This window comes from Aspergillus pseudodeflectus (genome assembly GCF_044049435.1).
Source record: "Aspergillus pseudodeflectus strain CBS 756.74 chromosome Unknown BJX68scaffold_110, whole genome shotgun sequence".
Classification (NCBI taxonomy): Eukaryota; Fungi; Ascomycota; class Eurotiomycetes; order Eurotiales; family Aspergillaceae; genus Aspergillus; species Aspergillus pseudodeflectus.
In genome coordinates, this window is record NW_027263886.1 from 31 (window position 1) to 20,316 (window position 20,286).

Consider the following 20,286-nt stretch of genomic DNA (forward strand, 5'->3'; position numbering starts at 1 on the left):
GTCACAGCGCTAGCTGCGGCACAGCGGATCCATTGGCTGACAATGCCCGTGATCTCTGACAGTAGTATTAGCTGGTAGCTATCTTAATATAACTACCTTATATAGCTATAGCCCTTTATATAGAGTCCTACTAGAATAGCCTCCTTATTATAATAGAGCTAAGGTACACTTTTAGGGGGTTATTGTTAGACGCTGTGTATAGACATCACCGCAATTACTCAGGTGTGGTGCCCGCACCACGCCGCAGTTGTGAGCCCCAGGCCGCAACCGCGGCCGAGGCTACGCACGTGACACACGAAGGTAACTTCGTGCGCCGCTGGCCTTCCCGCTGGAAGACCAGCGATTAGTTCAACAATAATGGAGACTCACTGTTTGACCCTCTGATTCCGCTTCATACATATCTATCCCCGCAGCTACTATATAGTGCGGTTCACAGTTATACTATTTAAAGGGTTTACTAGGTCTTTAGTATAGAAAAGTTAAACTAGTATAGAATAGTAAGGCTTTTATATATATCTTATATAAAAGGGCTAGGTAATAAACTACTTTTAACGGTAAAACGGTTAGCCGGACGCCCGAAACGGCTACACTTGACGCCGTTTTGAGCGTCCTGCTAACGCTCGGCGGCCTTGGCGTCACGTGGAAGTAGTCGCACGCCCAGCGGCCTTTACTCCCACGCCCTGCGCTGGTTGGTTCCCCCGTCGTTTCGTGCCTGGCCTGGTCCTTTCGACGACCACACGTCGTGTAGCCGCCGTCGGAGGGCTCGCTCGTCGTTCAGCCATACCTCTCTCTCCCTCCCCAGCGAGGCCTTCTGGGGAGGGAGCCAAAAACGGCTCCCCTCGCGACCGTCTTCTTCGCTCTGCTTCTTAAAAGCCTTCGGCCCCCATGACTCTCTCCCTCCCCTCCTCCGCTTCCGAGAAACTGCCATCCACCTCGCCCACACATTCATCTCTCCTCTGTCGGCTCCAAACGGGCTACAGAAGATCTACTTCTGCCACCCTACTCTCTATTTCTATCCAGGCATCCTTTCCTCTCGCTCTCCTTTGTCTGCCATGCGGCACTCCCCTCAACCGGTCGGGTCCGACGACGACAGCGGCAGCACCACCGATGTACCGGACATCTTCTCCGACGATGCTACTGATGAATCCTCGGACAGTGTGTCTGAGCCAGATAGTGATAACGACCCGGAAGATCTTTCTGACGACGATTCGATCCTGGATGATGAGGAGGAACGGGAACTCCCTGCGGCGTACTTCTTACAGGAGGCTGAATGTCTCGACGTCTCCCAACTACGGCAGAAACGCTACAGCCCAAGGACCCGGGCTAAGTTGGACGAGACACGGGATTACTGGGACCAGTGAGAAACAGCCGGGATCTAAGTCTCAAGACTGGTGCTAATATATAGCGTGTCTCTCCAGGTTCTGCCACGAGGGCAACTACGACCCTGCCGAACGTTTCCGTTGGCTTTCCAACTCCGAGGAGACAGTCCATTTCTTCAAAGCTTTCTTCTCGTGGTGATGCAGTCGGCGACGAAACAAAAAAGGGGGCCGGACACTAGGAATACGATACAAAAGCTCGCTAGAGACATTCTAGAAGTGGTGGCATCTAGTTTACAAGGCAGAGGTAGGCCACGGCTTAAGCAAAGACCTTATTGTCAAGATTCTGGATGTAAGCGACCGGTGATCGGATCAATTATAGTCTCGTCTGATGGTTTACAGGTACTGGCGATTGTTGCTCAAGAGAAGGACCTCCGTTCTAGACGCCGACCGAAAGCGACGATGTACATTGAAGATGTGGCGGAGTTCGCTCGCGTGCTATTATCGACGATGGAGATGACTTTTTAGTTCGGGTGGCTTCGGGTCCAACTCCTCCTCTTCTACCAGCTGGCGGCCATCACGGGTAGCCGCCCTGGGGCTCTGCTGAACTTGCGTTATCAGGATCTTGAGCTGACTCTCATCCGTCACCCGGACGGAGGGCGCCCACGATTATTTATTTACTTGACCCCAAGGTTTACCAAGACGTTTCTGGGCGAGAAGGAAGAGTGAGTCCTGGGTAATCCCTTTTTTATTGTAGCGTCGCTGTCTCCGCGTGAAGTCGCATGCCAGATAGAGCTAATTGTGTATGGAATAGGAATACCTTCCCTATTCCTGAAATCGTCTTTGACCCGACATTGGTCCTCAGTCCTTATGTGTTCCTTCTCGGGATGCTGTTCCGTATCCAGGCGTTCAAGAATATCTCTAAAAACGGCCTAGTGTTAGACTGTCCCGAAAATCTATATAACCTTGGTGTTTTGGATGGACTTGGAGAACAGCCACTGAAATTGAAAGATGAAATTCTCGATCACTTTGTGTTCTGTCAGGGAATGCGCGAATCCAACGGTCTTTGAATTGCTTTGGAGGAGCGACTAATGGAAGGAGCGCTGTGATATTGGATGAAACGGGGAGGCGAAATCACAGGGTTTGAACAGGTCACAAAGCCATATGGTCTCCGTTATGGGGCGGCGAAAGCATTTAATGACAGCAGTGAGTTATCTGGTTTGTTCACATCGAAAACGATCATGTCCTTACTAACACCGCCGTCTCCTTCGTCAAACAGCGGATGTGACGAACGAGCTCCAGAACGTGATGTTACAGCATGCGAACATCGACACCTTCGTTAAATATTATAGCGTGGGCATCCATGTTGACGCGCAGGCCATTGTCCGGGGACTGCCGGCTCAGAAACAGCTGATGCGGTTCGCAGCATCCATGAGCCGGTCGATTGATCCCCACCGACCGTACAAGCTCGAGGACACTAGTTGTGTCAACAACATTCCGCGCGTGCGAACACTGCAGACGCGGGCCTGTGAAAGAAAACAAATTCGGGACGAGATGAAGCTGGCTTTTGAGACGGCGGAATGGGACTTTGAGCGAAGCTTCGGCGACTACCAGAATTAGAAGAAAGTGAAGAAGGAGCTACCAGCTCCCGCTCGACAGGCGCTTGACCGGGTGGCGAAGTCCGAGGAAGAGTACAGAGGCGCGGTCCGGAGGCATCTCCGGGCGCAGCGTGTGTCTCGGAATGAGTGGCAACGGCAACGTAACCGCTTAGTGCGTGAGAATCTGGAAAGATATAAGAACGAGCAGCTAGTGATTGACTGCGAGAGGCAACTTGCCGGGAAGTTCTTGGATGACGAGGTGAAGGGTGCACTGGAGCGAACAGGGTATATGACCCCGCAGCATATGATCCTGCTCGATATTATCTTGAGCATGCCGGGCGCCACTGTTGAAAAGGAATACCAGCGCCGGATTGCCGTAATTAATGCGGTCATTGCTTTCTGTGACGTGGAGGAGGGATCACCCACGAGACGACCAAACCCTACACAGAAACGTCCTGCCATGGATTCTTTATCGTCTGCTCCTTCCAAAAAAAGGCAAAGATGCCCTTCGTTTGATGGGCCACAGACCACCATTTCTCAAGCGATTGCGTCTGTCTGCATTAAAAAGAAAGAGGAACGGCCGACGGTTTGCTTTCTCTGTCTGGGAAATCCTCGTATGCCAGAACATGAGCGGTCTAAAGACTATTATACACCTGGGTCACTCACCCGTCACTTTGTTGACATTCATGTCATACCATATCCAAAAGACATGCGGATTAAATGCAGCATCTGCGAGGAGTAGTTGGAGAGTAAATCGGCATTGATGAACCATGCTGAGAGAAAGCATGGAACTGTCTCACGCCGCCCATTGTCCGCCCTTGGCCCAATTTAGATTTCCAATACACCTGCGACCTAAAACATTTGTGGACAGGAACCCCCTCTTTGCCTTTGTTGACGCTGCATATTGAGGGCTGGTACCTCAACAATTTCCTTTATCAACGCGTTTATTTTGTGTAACTTGTTTCTCAAATCCTCTGCGGGTAACATTGCATGGTACATATACATACTAGATTGAAGAAAGATATTCGAAGGAATCAGGATGTAAAGAGAGACGTCGTTGAAGGTCCTCATTGAATAAAAAGAAGTGCTCGATATCAACTGTACAAGCAGAGAAGCTCGTACAGCAAGATTCCCTTCAATGTATGTATTTAATGTGGATTAAACACTACCTCTTTCCCACTCAAAGGCTCCTTAAAATGGATGCACACATAGCTTTCCGGTTTCACACTTTTAAGAGACACCTTAAGCTCCTGTAAAACATCTGCTGCGAACTCTGGTTCTTCTCGAATCTCCTCTGAGAACTTGAAAGTATCAGAATGTAGGAACGTGTCTATTGTTGCTTGAGCGAGTAGTCGCCGAACTGAATGTCCCTTCGGTAAGCGAGTAGCTGCATAGACATGTTCAGGCGTCATGTGATGAACAAGTCTGTCTCTTGAATAAACGTCTGGAACATTGTCCAAAATAGTGGCGCGGATATGTTCAATGATTTGTGATTCCACATTGCTGATACTTAGCATGTCTGCGAGCCTGGCAAATTCGATCATCGCGGATATCCAGTCTGTTGGCGATTCCTTGCCAAGAATCACACGGCCGAGGTACAGCCACTGGAGAAATAATCGAAAACTTCGATTTGATACAACTCCCTCAATCTCTTCCAGTACTGCGGAATGTTCTTGCCCTTCTTTGAATTTCCCATTAAACATTCCTGCAAAATATGGTGAACGGTTGCAAAGAAGTGTCTTAGACACATCATAGGCTGTGGGTCCTATCTTTATCTTGACCATAGGACCATGATAAAGAGGTAGGGAACTAATTCAAAACGTCAGGACTGAGCTTAAAATGATATATATTCGCATACACTTTGGCAAATTCTTCATATGACATATCGAGTAGATTGCCAATGGGCTCTTCACTTGTCATCGCGGCGTAAAATAGTGGGAAGTCTAAAATTATGCTAGTGACAAAGCCAGGGCAGTTGTCTGCTCATTAAAGTAGAGGTGGGTAGCGTTTTTCTTGTGGATCAAGGCATTGCTCCCTGAGTGACGCAGTGCAGGCAGCTCGGCCTAGAGCCAGATCTGGATGTTGACTAAGTGTTTGCTTAGTTTGCATTAAAGCAGCCTTAGTCACCCTAGTCAAATCGGTCCGCTTCCACCCAGTAAGCTGCTTTCTTTAGCTAGTTCGGTTGACCTTCGAGCTACAGTACATATTGACATTAATGTTTATCTGCGGAAGCGTCGAGCCAGACGTGAGGCTGCTGGTAGATTTATTCTGTTTAAGAAGGCGTTGTTGGTCGTGGGGTGCTAAATTTAGCTACCTATGTCTCTCAATGGGTGACTCCCCGCTCCAGTCAGGGTCAAACTCATCGCCCACTTTCCGAGAGACTTTCCTTAGAATTCTGTTTTCAAAAAGAAGCCTACTGTTATGGAAAGGACACTGACCCCTCAGGTGTCTTTCCTAAACCTTGGGATCGTGTTGACCTTAGCCTTGACAGTGGATTGATTTACTCGGGTTTGCTCAACGTCCAAATAGTGTGAGGACTAGTTACGGTCGGGTTGGGAGGAAGGTGCAACAAAGTAAGGCCAGTCTTCACCACCTATGATGAATCCTGTCAAGAAGTACTAGACGAAGTGTTGTCACAAAGAGTCTTGGATTTAGAATAGTTTGAAGGTAGTACTTGGAATATCAATAGCATTGATCGCGAAGAAAAAGGAAGACTAAATCCAGGTGGTAACGAGCGTCCTATTTATACTTCGTTCTGGCATACCATCCCGTCTACCGTTCCCTGGTTGTCCGTGTCGATTGACTCCTTGCTGGTCCGTACTCCATGGACTAGTACCCCGTATGGTGGCTTTATCACCTTTGCCGTCGTCCCTAGAACCTTCACCCATTCATCCTCCACAGATTTTAGGTTGTCCGACTCTGCCGTGGTCGCGGTGTGAAGCACCACGTCACCGCTCTTCAACTGCTTTGCTGCAATGACCCGTGGGGCGGTCCCGAGCAGGCTTATCCGTGAGCCCAGGGCATCGTTCACTCGTTTGCGGATTTCTTCTGGTGATATTTTGCGCAAGATCGCCGCCGCGTTCGCGTCGAGCTTTACTATGGTTTCCCTGTCCTTGACGCTTGCGGCTGTTGAGGCTCTGCTGTTCGGTGTCGACGGGTACGAGGGGGTGCCTGAGCGGACTACGTCGGCCCAAGTAGTGATTCGAGCGGCTGCGTTGGGCGCGAGGGGAGTAGGTGATGCGATTACATTGTTGACCGCGTTCTTGATGAGGGTGATGTCTTCTATGATCGGCTGTAGGCTGTTTAGCTTTCCCAAGATCTCCTGTCCGGATGGTTGTTCTCGGGTTTTCTTAGCTAAAGTAATCACGCTGTTGAGAAAAGCTTCCAAAGATTGGGCTGGTAGTTTGGCGCGTTTGGTGCTGTCGAGCTCCAGCAGTGCTGTGGCCTCGGCTATGATTTGGGTGGCATGCTCGAGGTGGTTCAGGGGCTGGATCCCCAACACTGGCCAAATAGTTCCACCAACCATGACTTCTGGGTATTGGGCGATAGCCAGAAGCCTGGTTAATAGATTGAACCAGGTTTAAGGTCAATTGAACGGCTATTTAGCGAGAAATTCCAAAAATTCGGTCTGAGCTGAGAGTAGTTGTTTTCCCGCAATTTCCTAGGAAATCGACGCGACCGGAACGGAATATCGTATCGCCTGCTGATGCTTGCCAGCATGCTCAAGAACTCGCTCTGCCAGATGGCCAATAAATATCCTAGGAAATGTGGCTTGGCAGTTCGGGAAGGGCTCGTCTGCCACCTCTTGAGAAGATAGAATTCTGTCTTTCAAGGCCTCTTAGTGCCATGAATATCACATCCCATTGCCTTTGCCCTTCCTATTTTTGGTGACCTAAGAGAGTGGAGAGTCCGCTATTTTTTGGTTATGGGTTTGACGAACGTCTAATCTTTTACATTCATCACTAGGAATGTTATAGTACTAGTGTTAGGTGCTGGCGCGTAGGGATGCGGAATGCTTTTACGAATAGGATGGCCGGTGCCAGCTTGTATAGCACCGTCATCAGTGAACTATTTTGCCGTGAAAAGAGCAAAGTCCCCAGGGTAAATGTAGACACGTTTCTATTTCTGATCAATTATATAATTCTAATCTAAACATACCTGCTACTCAAGTTTGTGTCCTCCAGGGACTTTTCCATAGGTGCTAAGGATATGCCTCTCATGCTCTGAGGGACTAGTCAAATCTAGGGTGTAGGTGTGATAAGACTAGTCACACAGGTGGTCATGTCACGGCGCTAACTTGGCTAATAAGAGGTGGAAACGGGGGTGATGGAGGCAGCAACGCAGCGGTGACTGGTACATATTTAAGAGTCCCACCCCACCATTAGCCATACATCCTTACTCCCCTTCTGACATCTTCTTTACTAAAGAATATTACAGAACACCATATTAATATGGACCCTGTTAGCATTTCTGTCTCTGTGCTAGCCGTCATTACAGCTGCACTTCAATCAGCAAACACGCTCAAGGAAACTGTCACGCGCTTTAAAGAGCGTAATAAAACGTTAGGCAGACTCCAGAATGAGCTGGAGGATCTTACTAAAATCCTTGATCTATTACAAAATGCGGTTGAGATCGATGCATCAGTACTCGCGCTTCTCCAAGGTCCTGTTGGTCGATGCAGCCAATTATGCAGCGAGTTTGAAAACTCTATTAAAGTTTTCGCTAAAAAGTCAAAGACAGGCTTTCGAGATTGGACAAGAATGGAATTTATGAGAGGTGATATTAACGAGTTTATCGAGACTCTTGCGGGCTATAAATCTACCATTTCAGTTGGGCTAGGCACTATTACAATGTTAGTTACAAACCCCACCTCTACTTCAAAATTTGCTCACATCTTTTTAAGGCATACGTCTAAAGTGTCCTACAAAGTCATTGAAGAGTACAATGAGATGATCAAGGACACTTCATATGGTCTCAAGGAGCACCTAGTGCGCATTAACGAGAAATTAGCCCAACTTACCATTGAACATACCGAGTATTCAGATGGAAGCACAGACCTGAAAGATGAACGAGCAATCACTGAGCAATGCCTCCGTATCTGTGAAGATGCAAGATCTTATATCGAATCGTTGAGTAAACGACAAACAGTCCTACATCAAGACTCGCCGAAGAATCTTTCCGAAGAAGAAGTCGGGCAACAGCAATTCGAAGCGCAAATCTTCTCGTTGAGTAAGAAAATGGCAGAACCCGTCAGCCTCGCCTCTGGGTTACTTGCTCTTGCCATGTTTGCCTTCCAGTCTACTCTGAGCCTATATGACTTGGTTAAAAGCTTTCGTCCATCTCCGACACGTGTGCGAGATCTTCTGCAGGAGCTTGAAGCTCTAAGTGGGGTTTTGGGTCCTCTTGTTGATAGAGTCCGTGCTACTGGTGATCAGGATCTCTCCCCACTTGATCTTCCGCTATTACGGTGTGGCCATGCTTGCAAAGAATTTCAGCAAGAAATCATGGAATTCGCTTCGCGTTCTGGTGCTACTCGGACGAACTTTCGAGATTGGGCCAAATTAAAGTACATGGGCGATGATATGGATGGTTTCAGGAGAATGCTATCAGCGTACAAGTTGACAATTAATATTGCTCTCACAGATGCTAACCTGTAAGTCACTGTTGTAAGCGTTAGTCCCCTTGTCCTCTTCCACTAATTAGCTTAGACGAAAATCTACGGTTACCGCGGAAGCACTTGAAAACTTTGAAGATCTTATCGTGATCGCCAGAGCAGATCTGGACGCTCATCTTGAAACCATCGATGAGAGACTGGAGCATATAATCGGAGAAGATGCATCAGGATACGACAGAGATATGTTGGAGCTCCAAAGGATGAAAGATCACCGGTTGAGCACAGAGAAATGTCTCCAAATTTGCGCCCGGGTGTCTGACTATATTAGTATTCAGATCACAGCCGTTGGCAGTGGCTCTCTAAGTACATCTGACCTGGGTACCTTACCTGAAAGGCTCACCAAAGCGGGTCTGCAGGGATGCAGAGATAGTCTCAAGCAAACTTCCGCGACGTTAGAGAGACATATGCAAAGTCAAACAGAGACCACCGGCCTCCAGGAAGTTGCCGAGGTTGTTGAAAGTATCCCAGAGCAACAATGCGGCGGTAACTACGATGAGCATAATGTCGACAGCCCACCTCCCTCGACTGTTTTCGATAGGAGCGATACCGCCCGACAATCCTTGCCATCGACTGCGAACACTTCGATAAACAAGACCTTATCACAGCAAGCACTTCGGGAAGAACAGGGGTCTTCATCTACAGTCGAATTTGATGAGATCGAGTCCATGGTGTCTGACAATGATGATATCGGCTCCCAAGCTTCTGATGAAACCACTAATGAAGGAATAGCCGGTAAAGCTCTTATAGGGACGTTTTTGGCTGAGGAGCCCCAGTTCAGACCTTTATGTGAAAAAGCTATTGCTAAGATGAGTAGACATCGCTTCGTGGAGAATATGCGGCGGTTATTGAAGTTATTTCAGAAGAACCTCGCCAAAGAAGCTGAATCTGCGAGCGAGAAATCTGTCGCCAAACTACTAAAGAGCAGGCGAGGGAGGCTACGGATCAGCCAACAGCTCGTTCACAGTATCCAACTGGAGCAGGAAGAAACCGCGACAGATGACAAGGGTAGCCTGCGTGTTACTGCGAAAGAGAAGCACGCCGTCGAGGCATGGCTACACACAATTGAGAAGCCTATCGAACCCCATGAATCTGAACATGAAAATATTAACGACGTAACTTCAAGTTCAGATTCTGACTATAGCTGCGAGATTGTTGAGTTCCCCCATATTACTGAGCTTGAAGGTTTCCTCCGAAACACCAGATCATTTGAAGTTCTCCTGAAGGATTTCATGCTAATGTTTCTACCAAGCGAGTTGAGGCATGTGCTTCTAGCTATACCAAAAAAAAGCATCCGTCTCTCCCAGGAGCAGGATGTCTCCATACTGAATAGTGTGAAAGCATGGATTGAGGACAGCACTCAAGTAAGGTGGAAGTGGTGGCCTCTTGAGCCGCGAAAGCATTTGCTAAAAGAAGGTGAAGTCCGATTATTCTGGCAGTGTGTAAGTTCGAACCTTTCATCGTGTGAAAAATTGCTGACGTTTATGAGACCTGTGGTACACAACAATGGGAAGAAATATCCGTCGAACAACATGAATTAGTGAGAAAGATACACGAGCTGTTGGATGATCAGCCTCAGTCACCACATTGGTGCACAACGACGGGGTTTAGAGCCTATTCAACAGCCTGGTATGATTTTATGTTTCGGAACGAACCCGTCACATTATCGACTACAATATCGTCGGCAGCCGCACAAAAATATATACCGTCAATAAATGCCATGGCTACCTTGTCGTCGAGACCCCGGCATCCGACTAGTGGAAGCAATGGCCAGTCTAGTAATCCAGCCCAAAGTCAACATCACCGAATTGGCTCCATTGTAAGCCAGCAAGCTCAGATAGCTGCGCTAGATCCAGTTAACGGAACTCAAAGCTGGGTATTATTCGGCGTCCAAGGAGCACGGCGGACCCTGGCTCCGGCCCAAATCCTGATTAACGGCCAAAGTACGGATCACAGTTTCTTCCAAGAACTCCGGAAATGTTATCATACCAATCGAGGCCGAGTGAGGCTATGGTTCTCTATATGGCGATTAGATTTCTGTGAAGTCGTAAAGGTTCTTCCTCTCTCTTCTTTGTGCGGCGATGGTTACCATTTCTTACACACACTAAATGCTAACTGGCATATTAGTTCAACAGGTTGACAGTGGAGCACATGGTACGCGAGCACAGAGATCTGCCCACCGATCAAGACTATCTGTACAACCCGCGTGCAGGAAACGAGCATGCCAAAAACCCCCCATTTTCATCTCATTTGTTCAATGCCCTCTTCTACACGTGTCAGCAGCCTTGCACCTGGCCTATTCCCCATGATTGCATGCCACAGCCTACTAGAGTTGTACATATACAACGCATTCCAAAAAGAACGCGATGCTTTCAAGGAGACCAATCTTCTCCAATATGGGGCCTTGAAGCAAAGTTTGCGATTTCCTTTGCCTATATTTTAATGTATCATTGTGTCATTTTGGCAGGCCCCTTTGTATTTTTCGCGATTTGGCTGAGATATCACCCAGATAATCTACAGGACGCGTCTGTTCCAGTCACTATCGTTCTTGGTTCTTTATCCCTCTTTTGGAGCGGATCTGGAATCCTGACAAGCAGGAGCAGTGATTAAGTAGCGCTGAGCGCTAAGCGGGGCCCGCACTCAGGTCGGAAGAGCGGAGAATTGGGAAACATGCAGGAGATGCAACAGCTTGAAGAGTCAGATATCACGCAGTTTCTATAGTCATATATTCAGGCTTTATACAAAACGATCAAGAAAGAATGAACATTTAACAATCGGCGCATAGAAATTAACCTTGCTTAACTTTTTCAAAATATTCTCAGAAATCCTAGAATTTAGCAGCCCTCTTTTGGGTGCAACGTCCGCTCGTAAGTCTTACTTTAGCTATTATAAGGAAATAACGCTTTTGCCACCATCACACGTCAACCTCTGGCGTATCTTAACATGCAGTCTTCCGGATCCGAGTCTTGTGAAGGCCACACGCCCACCACCTAGATAACTAGCCCCAATAATAGCACCTGGAGAGAATATAAGCGCTTCCCCAACTCCAAGTTTGACTACCTGACCAAAAAGCGAGCGTAACTCTTTATTATTATTACCTGATTCATCCCGTGTAGTAAGGTGATTCACTGTAGCTCCAGCCAAGTGCTTCTGTAGGACGCGTAGCCATTCTAGGGATGAGAATTGATGAATAATAGTTGTGGAATATAGATTTAACAGGGCCGTAGAAATTGTTGGCTCCTGGGTAGATATGATCATCCGAATTCTGAGATGTCTCTGAAGGCGAACGACAGATAGGAGGGTCTCCGTGAATCCGCGAGCTTCGACCGACTTATTCATATACTTAACAACCCGTAAGCTTACAGTCGCAAATAGTATAAGGCTATTGGGATAAACGAACTTTGTGGGCCTCATCCAAAGCCATGACTCTTCCAATACTCGGCTTCTGTTCCAAAAAGATACTGGCACAAATATTAAACAGTGAGCAGGCAGTTTCAGGCGATATGCACGGACAAGACATATCGACTATTGTCAATCGACGAGCCTGGATTCATTAGAACTGCTACTGCAGGGCAAATGATGCACGGTTACCTGAGGCTCCCAAGTAGATCCTCCCGATTTCTTTCCCTTAGTAGCCCCGGCCTTTCCTGTCTGCGATTTAGGCATGAAGCTTTCAAGTGTATCTAGACGCTGGCTGAGAGGTTCTAGCTGAGCTAGAGTCAGGTTGGAAGACATCAGCCTTTGCTTGAATCCCTGGTAGTCAAAGCCTGTTTCATTTTCCTGTTGAGCGATGCGCATATCGCGCAGGATGCGTTTCACAGTGTGCAGGTACAGTGGCATGGGCCCGTCATCCTGGCCAACAGCCATGAGGTCTAGCATCCGCTGAGTGTTCAAATGTTCTTGATCAAGCTCGAGAGGCGCAACGGTTATATTGAATCTGGAATATGTGCCCTGTGTTCTTGAAATCAGTGTTCGAGAAGTAGGGCATGTGATGGGGCCAAATCACCTTGATGGTACGTAGATTAGTTGGAGAGCACAGCACACGGACCTCTAACTCTGAATACGTAGCGAGGAAGGCTGCTTCGCAAGGCGAGCCCATGTTGTCACTGATGAATGTATCGTAGTGGAAAACTAAAGCTATGAGAGGACTTGATAGCCTTCCCACTTTACATGGTATCAAGCAGTTTTCTAAGATGCACGCTAGGGTGTGACTTTTACCTGAACCCTGGGAGCCGCATATGAATGTGCTTGATGGAGGGGTAACATTAAAGAAAATGCGAGGATCATTGGTAACTAAGGAGTCTGCGCTCCTTAGCTTACTATGGTCTCCTGCTAACAGGCCAAACTGCGTTGTTTGATCAAGCCCGGAGGCATGTGTAAACACGCAGCTTGCAACAATAGGGGCAAGGGAATGCTCTCCGTTTTCCAGGCGCGGATTGCCAGGCCTCAAAAGGCTGATGTGATATTTGAAGACATCCTCATCGAATACTGAAGCCTGAGGAGAGTCAGAGAGTAGTTAATACTTAGTAAAAGCGGAAGCCTACTTACAGTCAAGCTGACATCACCAGTTGACCCCATTTTAAGTCTCAGGTTGCCAAGTGCGGCACGGTCATATGGCGCTTCAGGCAATAATAATGGAAAGAGAAACCGGGATGGACTATTAATCTCTTACCGTGGGGAAGAAGGGTAGCCACTTTATATGTTAACAGGCAGCTGAGAATTGGTCCATGGCGGTGTTATAAGCACTGATCGGCAATCGTTCCTAGGTCTAAATGATCCTGATCAATGTTTCTTGACAAGGGTCATCGTAAGGCACGTCTGCGTAATACCCCATTCACCGACTTCCATTGCCCGGGATACTCCCAAACGGTGAACACTGGCGGTTTAAGTCATTCCCGTTGAGACTTCGACTGCTTGCGGCATTTCCTAATTATCCACCATCCCTCCTTGAATTATTAGCAGTAGCGGGAATAAGATACGGCTATTGATGGACGGAAACGATTAGGTGAACTTTTCAAATGCCTCAGGCAAATCATGATAGTTATTAAGGTCTAAATCATCTAATTCCTCAAGTAGAATATGCGATACCTACCAATGAATAGTTGATTATTTGCTATCTTGGTTGTAATCTATCTCTTGAAATCCAGATTTTCCATCATCATGGCTAGGCCCTCCGCTGTGTTTCCTCCATTGTCCATCTTCAAAATTGCTTCGATCTTGAAGCTTAAATCTCTGGGTAACCATCCGTTATCTAACTTATCTCTTATGCTTTTTTGAAAAACCTCACAATAGGAGGTCCTCCACTCGTTAATGAACCTTTCAGCCTCCTTCCGAGTCTCAAAACCCTGGTGGCATGCTGACTTGAATCCTTTAGTAGCCATCTCAACGTCTCTGCATCCGTTAAATCAATTCTGAATAGTCAGGCGAGCTCATACCTGTAGTCCTCGAATACCCCACTGGTTCTTCCATATGCTACCGCATAAAACTTTTTTTGTCCCCGCGTGGAGGTCGTACTTGTTGAATTGCTTTGAACAACTGCACTAAACTCGATGTAACCTCTTTCCCGCAGTGAGCTGCGAGCATCTTCAAGAGTATCAAAGCCCTGATGATGCGCGCCTTTGTATCCCGTCACCCTGGGGTGCACCTGGGCCCTGGGCGAAATCATAAATAAAAATGTATGTCTCACAAAGCGGGTTTGCCTACCAAGAGGAGAATATAGTAGGGCCGTTTACACGGCCTTTGTATACCACATAATAGTTACTTTGAGACATCGTGCATCTAAGCAACCGACAATGAATTCTAAGAGAAAAAGTCGTGTTATAGACACTTGCATAGAATTTATGTCTGTGCTAGGCCGCGAGTTAGAGGTCAAACCTTACCGCGGCAATAAGTGCCATTTAAATTAATTCGCGCAACATTCGACACCATAATTCATACCTTATCAGGTGGAAGGAGGTAGGCGGAAACGCAGTGAGACTGTACTTTTGGCAGCGACCCCGCACGCTGGCGAGGACGCTATACTCTTTTTAGGATTAAAGGAATTGCAACAGACTTACTTCCTTTTCTGTTAGCAAGAGAGAATTGATGTTCAGAGAAATAAAGGCATTATCTTAAGGACTATTTTTGTAGAGGTAGGCGACGCGTTCCCCCCGGTCCACGCTTGCTGAACCCCGTTCTCTGGCCACTGCCGAACACCATCGTTGAAGGACATTCTCGCAAATTCAACGCAGCACCATAAACCGCCATGGCTAATTCTTTTATCAGGCGCTTGCTGTCTGTCAAGTTTTTGGAGCTTTCACAACCGGCTGAAGAAACAATCTTCTCAATCACCTGCTAGCTAATGAGACGAAGTAGATCCGGTGAGCCTTTAGTCAGCTCGAGAATTTTCTCTCTGCCAACTCTCTCTCGAGAAAATAGCTCTTCCTCCTCCAGCCTTCCTTGTAGCAAGGCCGACAGAGGCGGAAAAACCGCAACACTAAATTGTCTGAGAATATCCCCTTGAGAGTCGTCTAAAAGCTTGACAAATTCGTTAAAGACACTATTTCTCAAGGTCAAGATCCTAGCTAAAGTCAGATTTCTGAAGCGTTCTTGACAGAGAACTTACTTGAAATCTGGCAAAGGTCTGTGGGTACCATTCTCACAGCTAAATGGCATCATCAGACCTAGCACCCCTCGACCGAATTTCTCAACCAGCAGGTGCAGTCGCTTCCCAAGTTGACGAAGTTTCTTGAAAGTGGCCAGCTTTGTCCAATACTTCACAGTCCCAGCCTGGAGGTCAGGATAGATTTCCTCCATTATCGTTTGAGCTACATTTGCATCGTCTCTGTTAGCTGGGTTTCCAAAACACCCTCTTCTTTGCGGTTGGAAAATTGTCGGCATGTTATTCACAAATCGGGTCACTGAACGAGTTTCAGGTCCGCCACATGCTTCAAAGAGGGCGATGATATGATACCACTGCACAAGTTGGGCGCCTGCAACTTTTTCGTCTAGCTCTAAAATCATCTTCACTCTCTCGCTTGGTATTATCTCGCCCCTCAAGGCGTATTTTCGCAACGGCTTCTCGACTCTTACACAGCATATAATGTCACGCAGACTAGCTATTCGCTGTGGCGCCGCTATTGTTACCAACAAAACTGCAAGAGAGTCCTCGAACTTGGACGTCGCATTCTGGGTATTCATGTCAAAGTAGGTATGCTCCGGGAGTAGTCTTTCGTCTTTGCATTTTACTCTTTCTTGAGCCATAAATTCTTCAATCATCGTTCTAGCTTCCTTGCTATCGCGCAAGGATGCTTTTCGCTTGTTTTATTTCGTTGTGTCCTGGTATGTTCGCTTATTCCCCTTAATAACGCTCTCGACAGATGGCAGGCTGCGAACGGCATTTTGTATTGGCGATGCCGAGGCGTCTGTTGAAATGCCTTCCGTAAGACTCAAAACAGGACCCGGACCTAGAGACCAGGAGGGGAAAGGAGTTTGCTGGATCATATCTAGATCATTAAAGTCGTCCAGGAATTGGCTTTCTGTGGTCATATAAGGATCCTGCTGTGGTTGACTATTGTCCACGAGGGGTATTGGAGGGCTTAGGTCGCAAATGTTAAACACCAATGGATAACCTCTTTGGTAGTCTGTGGTTGGGCCAGATAGGACTACCGGGTTGATAGTACCTGCATCGCGGGCCATTATCCCCTCCAACACACCAAGGAGTGAGTCCCGCAGATCCGGATCACTTGCCAGCAACCGAAGGCTTTCGTTTCCAGTCGTGAACATTCTTCCAGAGGCTTAATATTAGCCTTATTTCCTCAAGAGTTGTCTAAGCTTTAGTGTACCTTATTGTAGCCATCAGAGTAGTTTTTAGAGAAAAACTATCCAGCAGCACAGCCGCTATGATGGCATTTATGCCTTTACGATGGACTTCTGGAGAATCCAGTGCAGTCCTCTCGTTCCATTGATCGATGCCAGTCCGTTTGGCAATGGTAGAATAGTGCTCTTTGTTCAAAAAAATTTGTCTGAGCTTTGCTGTGCGGCCTAAAAACGTCAGCACCGTGAATGGCGTTCGTCTATTCGATTGCGAAATGTACATGTCCGGGATATGCGGCGGGCACGGCAAGGGTAAAACTTCCTCCTTTAAACGTTGTGTATTCTTAAAAAACATCGGCAAAGAGAACATTGCTGGCATTTTGGTGGCGGAAGAAAGGTTAGCGATGAAGCGCAAGTGCGGGAGAAGGAACATACCCAGTGCCTAGAAGACACTAACCAACTCCGCAGCTGGGGCCGTGGAGCCGGAGGCTTCCGCTAGCAAGGAAGATAGGGCTGGGGAAGGGGTATACTTATTAAGAGCGCGCAATGCCGTAAGAGTAGGAGAAACAACTAGAGCAACCACGCGATTGATGGCGCGGGCCCAGGAATAGGGAGTGTCTAGTGGAGGAGGCGCCAGGTACTCGTGGTACTCTGCACAGAGACCATGGACGTTGCTATCCTCATGGATAGCATGGGCAAGCTGAGCCGTAGTTATAGTAGCCTAAGGGGTTAGCTACAAAGGTTAACGCCTGTAATATGGATAGACGAGTAGTTAGAACTTACTAGCTAATAACCACTACTAGCACGCTTTAATACCTTTTCAAGGCATTAATCACATGGAGGGTCTCCTCCATGGATGAGAGAGCACTCAAGCCCCTAGTAGGAGCAGTAGTGGCAGGCGTGACCAAACCATGGGGGAGGGGGAGGCGTAGGCAGCCACTTACAAGGGTGACCAGGATGATGCTTCACCTCTAAAGAGGAGGTAGCGGGCGTAATAGAAGACTTGGGAGTTATCTATCCATGTTAGATAAGGCGCGTTAAAGTGAAACTAAGTGTTAATAAAGTAGACGTGACTACAAGAGAATACTAAAATGACTAACCTATGGCCTAGAGAGGCGCTAGAGGTTGAAAACAAGATAATATAAGGCGTAGAATATAATAGAATTAACTAGAGATGAGGATAAAGCAAGGAACACGAGATATATATAGTAGTAATGTATTAAAAGAGTCTAAAGAGGAGAGGAAGAAAGGAAGAAACTATAGGTGTAAGTATGGTATTTTAATATTACCCACCTTAGTCGCCTTTTAAAAATGTGCTTATAATAAACTACTTTAGGAATAAATAATACCACACCTTAATTACCCCACTAGCAAGATGCGAGACTGTAGCCAAGAGAACACCATAGCCAGCTAAAGTAGCGAGAACCCAGAACCTATAAAATAGAACCGCGATAATACTAAAGGTTGAAGCTATCCCTAACAGCCACCTGACGGAACTAAATCCACGAACCACAGCACAACTGCGCGTAGTGGCGAGCTGAAACTCTATAGGATGGATTAAACTATAGTTATGATGACTTTGTCTGGATTTAAGCAAGATCGCGAGGGCGTGATTACTATGAAGGGGGGGGATAGTGTTAGACCCTGTATACAGCACACCCGTAGTGTGGTGCCTGAGGCACCGCACCTGCGCGCTACAGCTCCCACTTACCGGGAACACGTGACGCAAGAACCACGTATTGCGGCCGCTGGGCTTCGCAGTGAAGCCCAGCGGTTAGTTCAACTACAACCAATACACACGTTCTGAACCCTCATATTCCGCTTCATATATGTATTACCCGCAGTTATATTAGCTGCGGTTCACATTCTTCTTTAAAGACAAAGTTCAGGACAAAGTCCAGTAAGTACTTTACGCGTTGCTTTATTAACTCTTCTTATACAAGCCATATCTAATTAAACATGCATGCCAGAGTACAGCAAGGATAGGGAAGGTCTAATCAACTTGACAGAATCACTATGAAAGGTTCTACGAAACGCGATCAGAGACCCCTAGTCAGGACTAATAATCATGGTTCTTAATGCCCTAGACGAATGCAGTGAATTAGAGTTCCCAGACCTGACACAGAATATGGAGAGTCAATGCCATGGCCGCTAGGGCAACCTGAAGTATCTCCTAACATGCCGTCCATATGAGTCAGTCGTATCTAGATTCGGCAGCTTATTGCGCACCTTTCCAAACCTTCGTATACTAGGAGAGGAAGAGTCAGAAACTATTAATTGAGAGGTGAATCATGTCATTACGCACAGGGTTAATTAGCTGTCGCAGAAGAAGAATCTCTCATCCGAAGTCAGGAGGCGACTCTGGTGCTGATCGGAAATCGACTCTAGGTGCGGTGATCTGAGGCCTGTCGGGATGCCTGAGGCACGGGCCGTGATTGTGGCTGAGTTGGAGAGTTCCTATGCATAATTATGTCCGGGCGGCTAGACGCAGGCTTTGACTGGACAATCAACAAGCCTCCCTGGAATCCTGGCCAATCAAAGACGGACGTCGCTCGGGCTTCCGGGCTGCTCATCCTGGAGGCCTATTGGCTTGCTTAGTGGAGTCTTAAAAATAGACTTGCGATGAAAATGGACCTCTTCACGACCTGGCCTTGACTTGGTCTTGGTGGGGTGAACCAGCGATCGAAAGAGTCCCCCGTCGAACGCCAGTTGTTCAGTCGCACTATATCCATACAAGCAATAACTTTCTCGCACCAGCTGCACCGTCTGGACAGTGAACGCTCCTCCCTTGCTAAGTCACTGGCCGCTTTCTCCCTCAGCTCCTGAGACATCCTCCTCACGCCTAGGAGGACCGCACCGGCTCTGCAAGCCCCGGGCGCTCGACGCTGAAACAACAATTTTACTTTCGTAAGAATGGCGTCTGCAATTGGGAATAAATATCCTGGTAGGAATGGCCTAGGCGATGGGCAAAGCGACAGACCATCTTCCTTCGAAGAATTTGGAATGTAAGTGGACTTGAATGCGTTATTTCTAGCAAGAGGCTTGGGAACTAAGCCGAACGTCTTCGGGGCAGCCGTGCGGAGATCATATCTGGCCTACAGGCAATGAATATTATGCGACCGTTCAACGTGCAGGCAAAGTTTCTTGACCATCTTCTCAACAACCCTTCAGAGAATCTGATAGGGATCGCCCATCCCGGTGCGGGCAAGACAACAGCATATTGCCTTAGTATCCTGCAGCAGCTCGACTTGAGCACAGAAACAGCGCGGAATACACCGCAGGTGGTGGTGTTGGTTCCTACCGCCAGAGTTGCACGTCAGGTCGCCAACCAACTTCGTGCAATAGGTCGATTTCTGCATGGGCTCACTGTATCGACACTCTCAGGCACCCGGGACTCGGACGAGGGAGGTTGCTCTGTTATTATTGGGGAGCCAACGAGAGTATCTCTTGTATCTCTGATGTGGGGGCTCTCCAGAGAGGGTGATGAGATAAGAATGTTCATTCTCGACGATATAGTGGAGTGTAGATTCTTGCCCTGTCGGACAATCAAGAGGTGTGTATTCTCAGCTCAGTGGCAGACAAAGCGATGTATCCTTGTACCATCGCTAACTCACTGAAGGGGATTACCACCAGGAATTCAAGTCGCTCTTTTCTGTGCGACACCCCTCTCGGCAGGGGATACAGCAACCCTCGCGCCGAATGCGAAGACCATCCGGATCCAACCTGGGCGGAGTTTACTTGCAACTAAGCACCTATACGTCAAAATATCAAAGGACGACAGTAAACTTGATAAGCTGCTCGATTTTTTCTCGGTGCTTTCCCTGGGGTCTGTCATCATCTTTGTCCGGGTGCGCCACTATATATGCAGGGCGACTCGCCCCGCCCCAACCCCAAATTCTCTTCACTG

General features: G+C 47.6%; 8 protein-coding genes across 8 annotated transcripts; 4 read left to right on the forward strand and 4 right to left on the reverse strand.

The window, feature by feature from the left end:
• Positions 1-1,052: 1,052 nt before the first annotated feature.
• Positions 1,053-3,746, forward strand: BJX68DRAFT_259822 (DUF3435 domain-containing protein; the record flags this gene model as incomplete). The annotated part of the gene is made up of 10 exons (XM_071043771.1): positions 1,053-1,357; positions 1,419-1,485; positions 1,594-1,668; positions 1,719-1,811; positions 1,845-2,041; positions 2,131-2,378; positions 2,445-2,522; positions 2,596-2,844; positions 2,944-3,652; positions 3,695-3,746. The coding sequence occupies 10 exons, from the start codon at positions 1,053-1,055 to the stop codon at positions 3,744-3,746; spliced, it is 2,073 nt and encodes a 690-aa protein (XP_070892191.1).
• A 9-nt stretch (positions 3,747-3,755) lies between these two features.
• Positions 3,756-4,943, reverse strand: BJX68DRAFT_34389 (BTB/POZ domain-containing protein). The gene is made up of 2 exons (XM_071049003.1): positions 4,773-4,943; positions 3,756-4,723 (listed from the first exon to the last, which is right to left on the reverse strand). The coding sequence occupies exons 1-2, from the start codon at positions 4,832-4,834 to the stop codon at positions 4,063-4,065; spliced, it is 723 nt and encodes a 240-aa protein (XP_070892192.1). The 5' UTR covers positions 4,835-4,943; the 3' UTR covers positions 3,756-4,062.
• A 688-nt stretch (positions 4,944-5,631) lies between these two features.
• On the reverse strand, positions 5,632-6,629 carry BJX68DRAFT_250455 (zinc knuckle domain protein). Its single transcript, XM_071042253.1, has one exon. The coding sequence runs from the start codon at positions 6,438-6,440 to the stop codon at positions 5,658-5,660; it is 783 nt and encodes a 260-aa protein (XP_070892193.1). The 5' UTR covers positions 6,441-6,629; the 3' UTR covers positions 5,632-5,657.
• Positions 6,630-7,674: 1,045 nt separating this feature from the next.
• Positions 7,675-9,809, forward strand: BJX68DRAFT_273394 (uncharacterized protein; the record flags this gene model as incomplete). The annotated part of the gene is made up of 4 exons (XM_071047449.1): positions 7,675-7,766; positions 7,818-8,567; positions 8,623-9,700; positions 9,771-9,809. 4 exons carry the CDS (start codon positions 7,675-7,677, stop codon positions 9,807-9,809), a joined length of 1,959 nt encoding a protein of 652 aa, XP_070892194.1.
• Positions 9,810-10,224: 415 nt separating this feature from the next.
• Positions 10,225-11,195, forward strand: BJX68DRAFT_259827 (uncharacterized protein; the record flags this gene model as incomplete). Its single annotated transcript, XM_071043772.1, has 2 exons — positions 10,225-10,638; positions 10,713-11,195. 2 exons carry the CDS (start codon positions 10,225-10,227, stop codon positions 11,193-11,195), a joined length of 897 nt encoding a protein of 298 aa, XP_070892195.1.
• Positions 11,196-11,471: 276 nt separating this feature from the next.
• Positions 11,472-13,163, reverse strand: BJX68DRAFT_259828 (uncharacterized protein; the record flags this gene model as incomplete). The annotated part of the gene is made up of 5 exons (XM_071043773.1): positions 11,472-11,927; positions 11,986-12,129; positions 12,177-12,536; positions 12,592-13,080; positions 13,134-13,163. 5 exons carry the CDS (start codon positions 13,161-13,163, stop codon positions 11,472-11,474), a joined length of 1,479 nt encoding a protein of 492 aa, XP_070892196.1.
• Positions 13,164-13,714: 551 nt separating this feature from the next.
• On the reverse strand, positions 13,715-14,357 carry BJX68DRAFT_274457 (RNase H1/viroplasmin domain-containing protein; the record flags this gene model as incomplete). Its single annotated transcript, XM_071047670.1, has 3 exons — positions 13,715-13,976; positions 14,021-14,236; positions 14,289-14,357. Coding segments are annotated over 3 exons (547 nt in total), but the record flags the coding sequence as incomplete, so codon positions are not given.
• Positions 14,358-19,040: 4,683 nt separating this feature from the next.
• Positions 19,041-20,179, forward strand: BJX68DRAFT_250458 (P-loop containing nucleoside triphosphate hydrolase protein). The gene is made up of 3 exons (XM_071042254.1): positions 19,041-19,384; positions 19,453-19,932; positions 20,013-20,179. Exons 1-3 carry the CDS (start codon positions 19,293-19,295, stop codon positions 20,125-20,127), a joined length of 687 nt encoding a protein of 228 aa, XP_070892198.1. The 5' UTR covers positions 19,041-19,292; the 3' UTR covers positions 20,128-20,179.
• Positions 20,180-20,286: the final 107 nt, after the last annotated feature.

What these genes read in the sequence shown, in the direction of transcription:
- BJX68DRAFT_34389 (XM_071049003.1), bottom strand. Translation starts at nt 4,834, where the DNA reads ATGACAAGTGAAGAGCCCATTGGCAATCTACTCGATATGTCATATGAA. An exon ending in TATGAAGAATTTGCCAAAGT is followed by an intron (nt 4,724 to 4,772) that starts GTATGCGAATAT and finishes GTTTTGAATTAG; the next exon opens with TTCCCTACCTCTTTATCATG.
- BJX68DRAFT_250455 (XM_071042253.1), bottom strand. Translation starts at nt 6,440, where the DNA reads ATGGTTGGTGGAACTATTTGGCCAGTGTTGGGGATCCAGCCCCTGAAC.
- BJX68DRAFT_250458 (XM_071042254.1), top strand. Translation starts at nt 19,293, where the DNA reads ATGGCGTCTGCAATTGGGAATAAATATCCTGGTAGGAATGGCCTAGGC. An exon ending in TCCTTCGAAGAATTTGGAAT is followed by an intron (nt 19,385 to 19,452) that starts GTAAGTGGACTT and finishes TCTTCGGGGCAG; the next exon opens with CCGTGCGGAGATCATATCTG. An exon ending in CCCTGTCGGACAATCAAGAG is followed by an intron (nt 19,933 to 20,012) that starts GTGTGTATTCTC and finishes GATTACCACCAG; the next exon opens with GAATTCAAGTCGCTCTTTTC.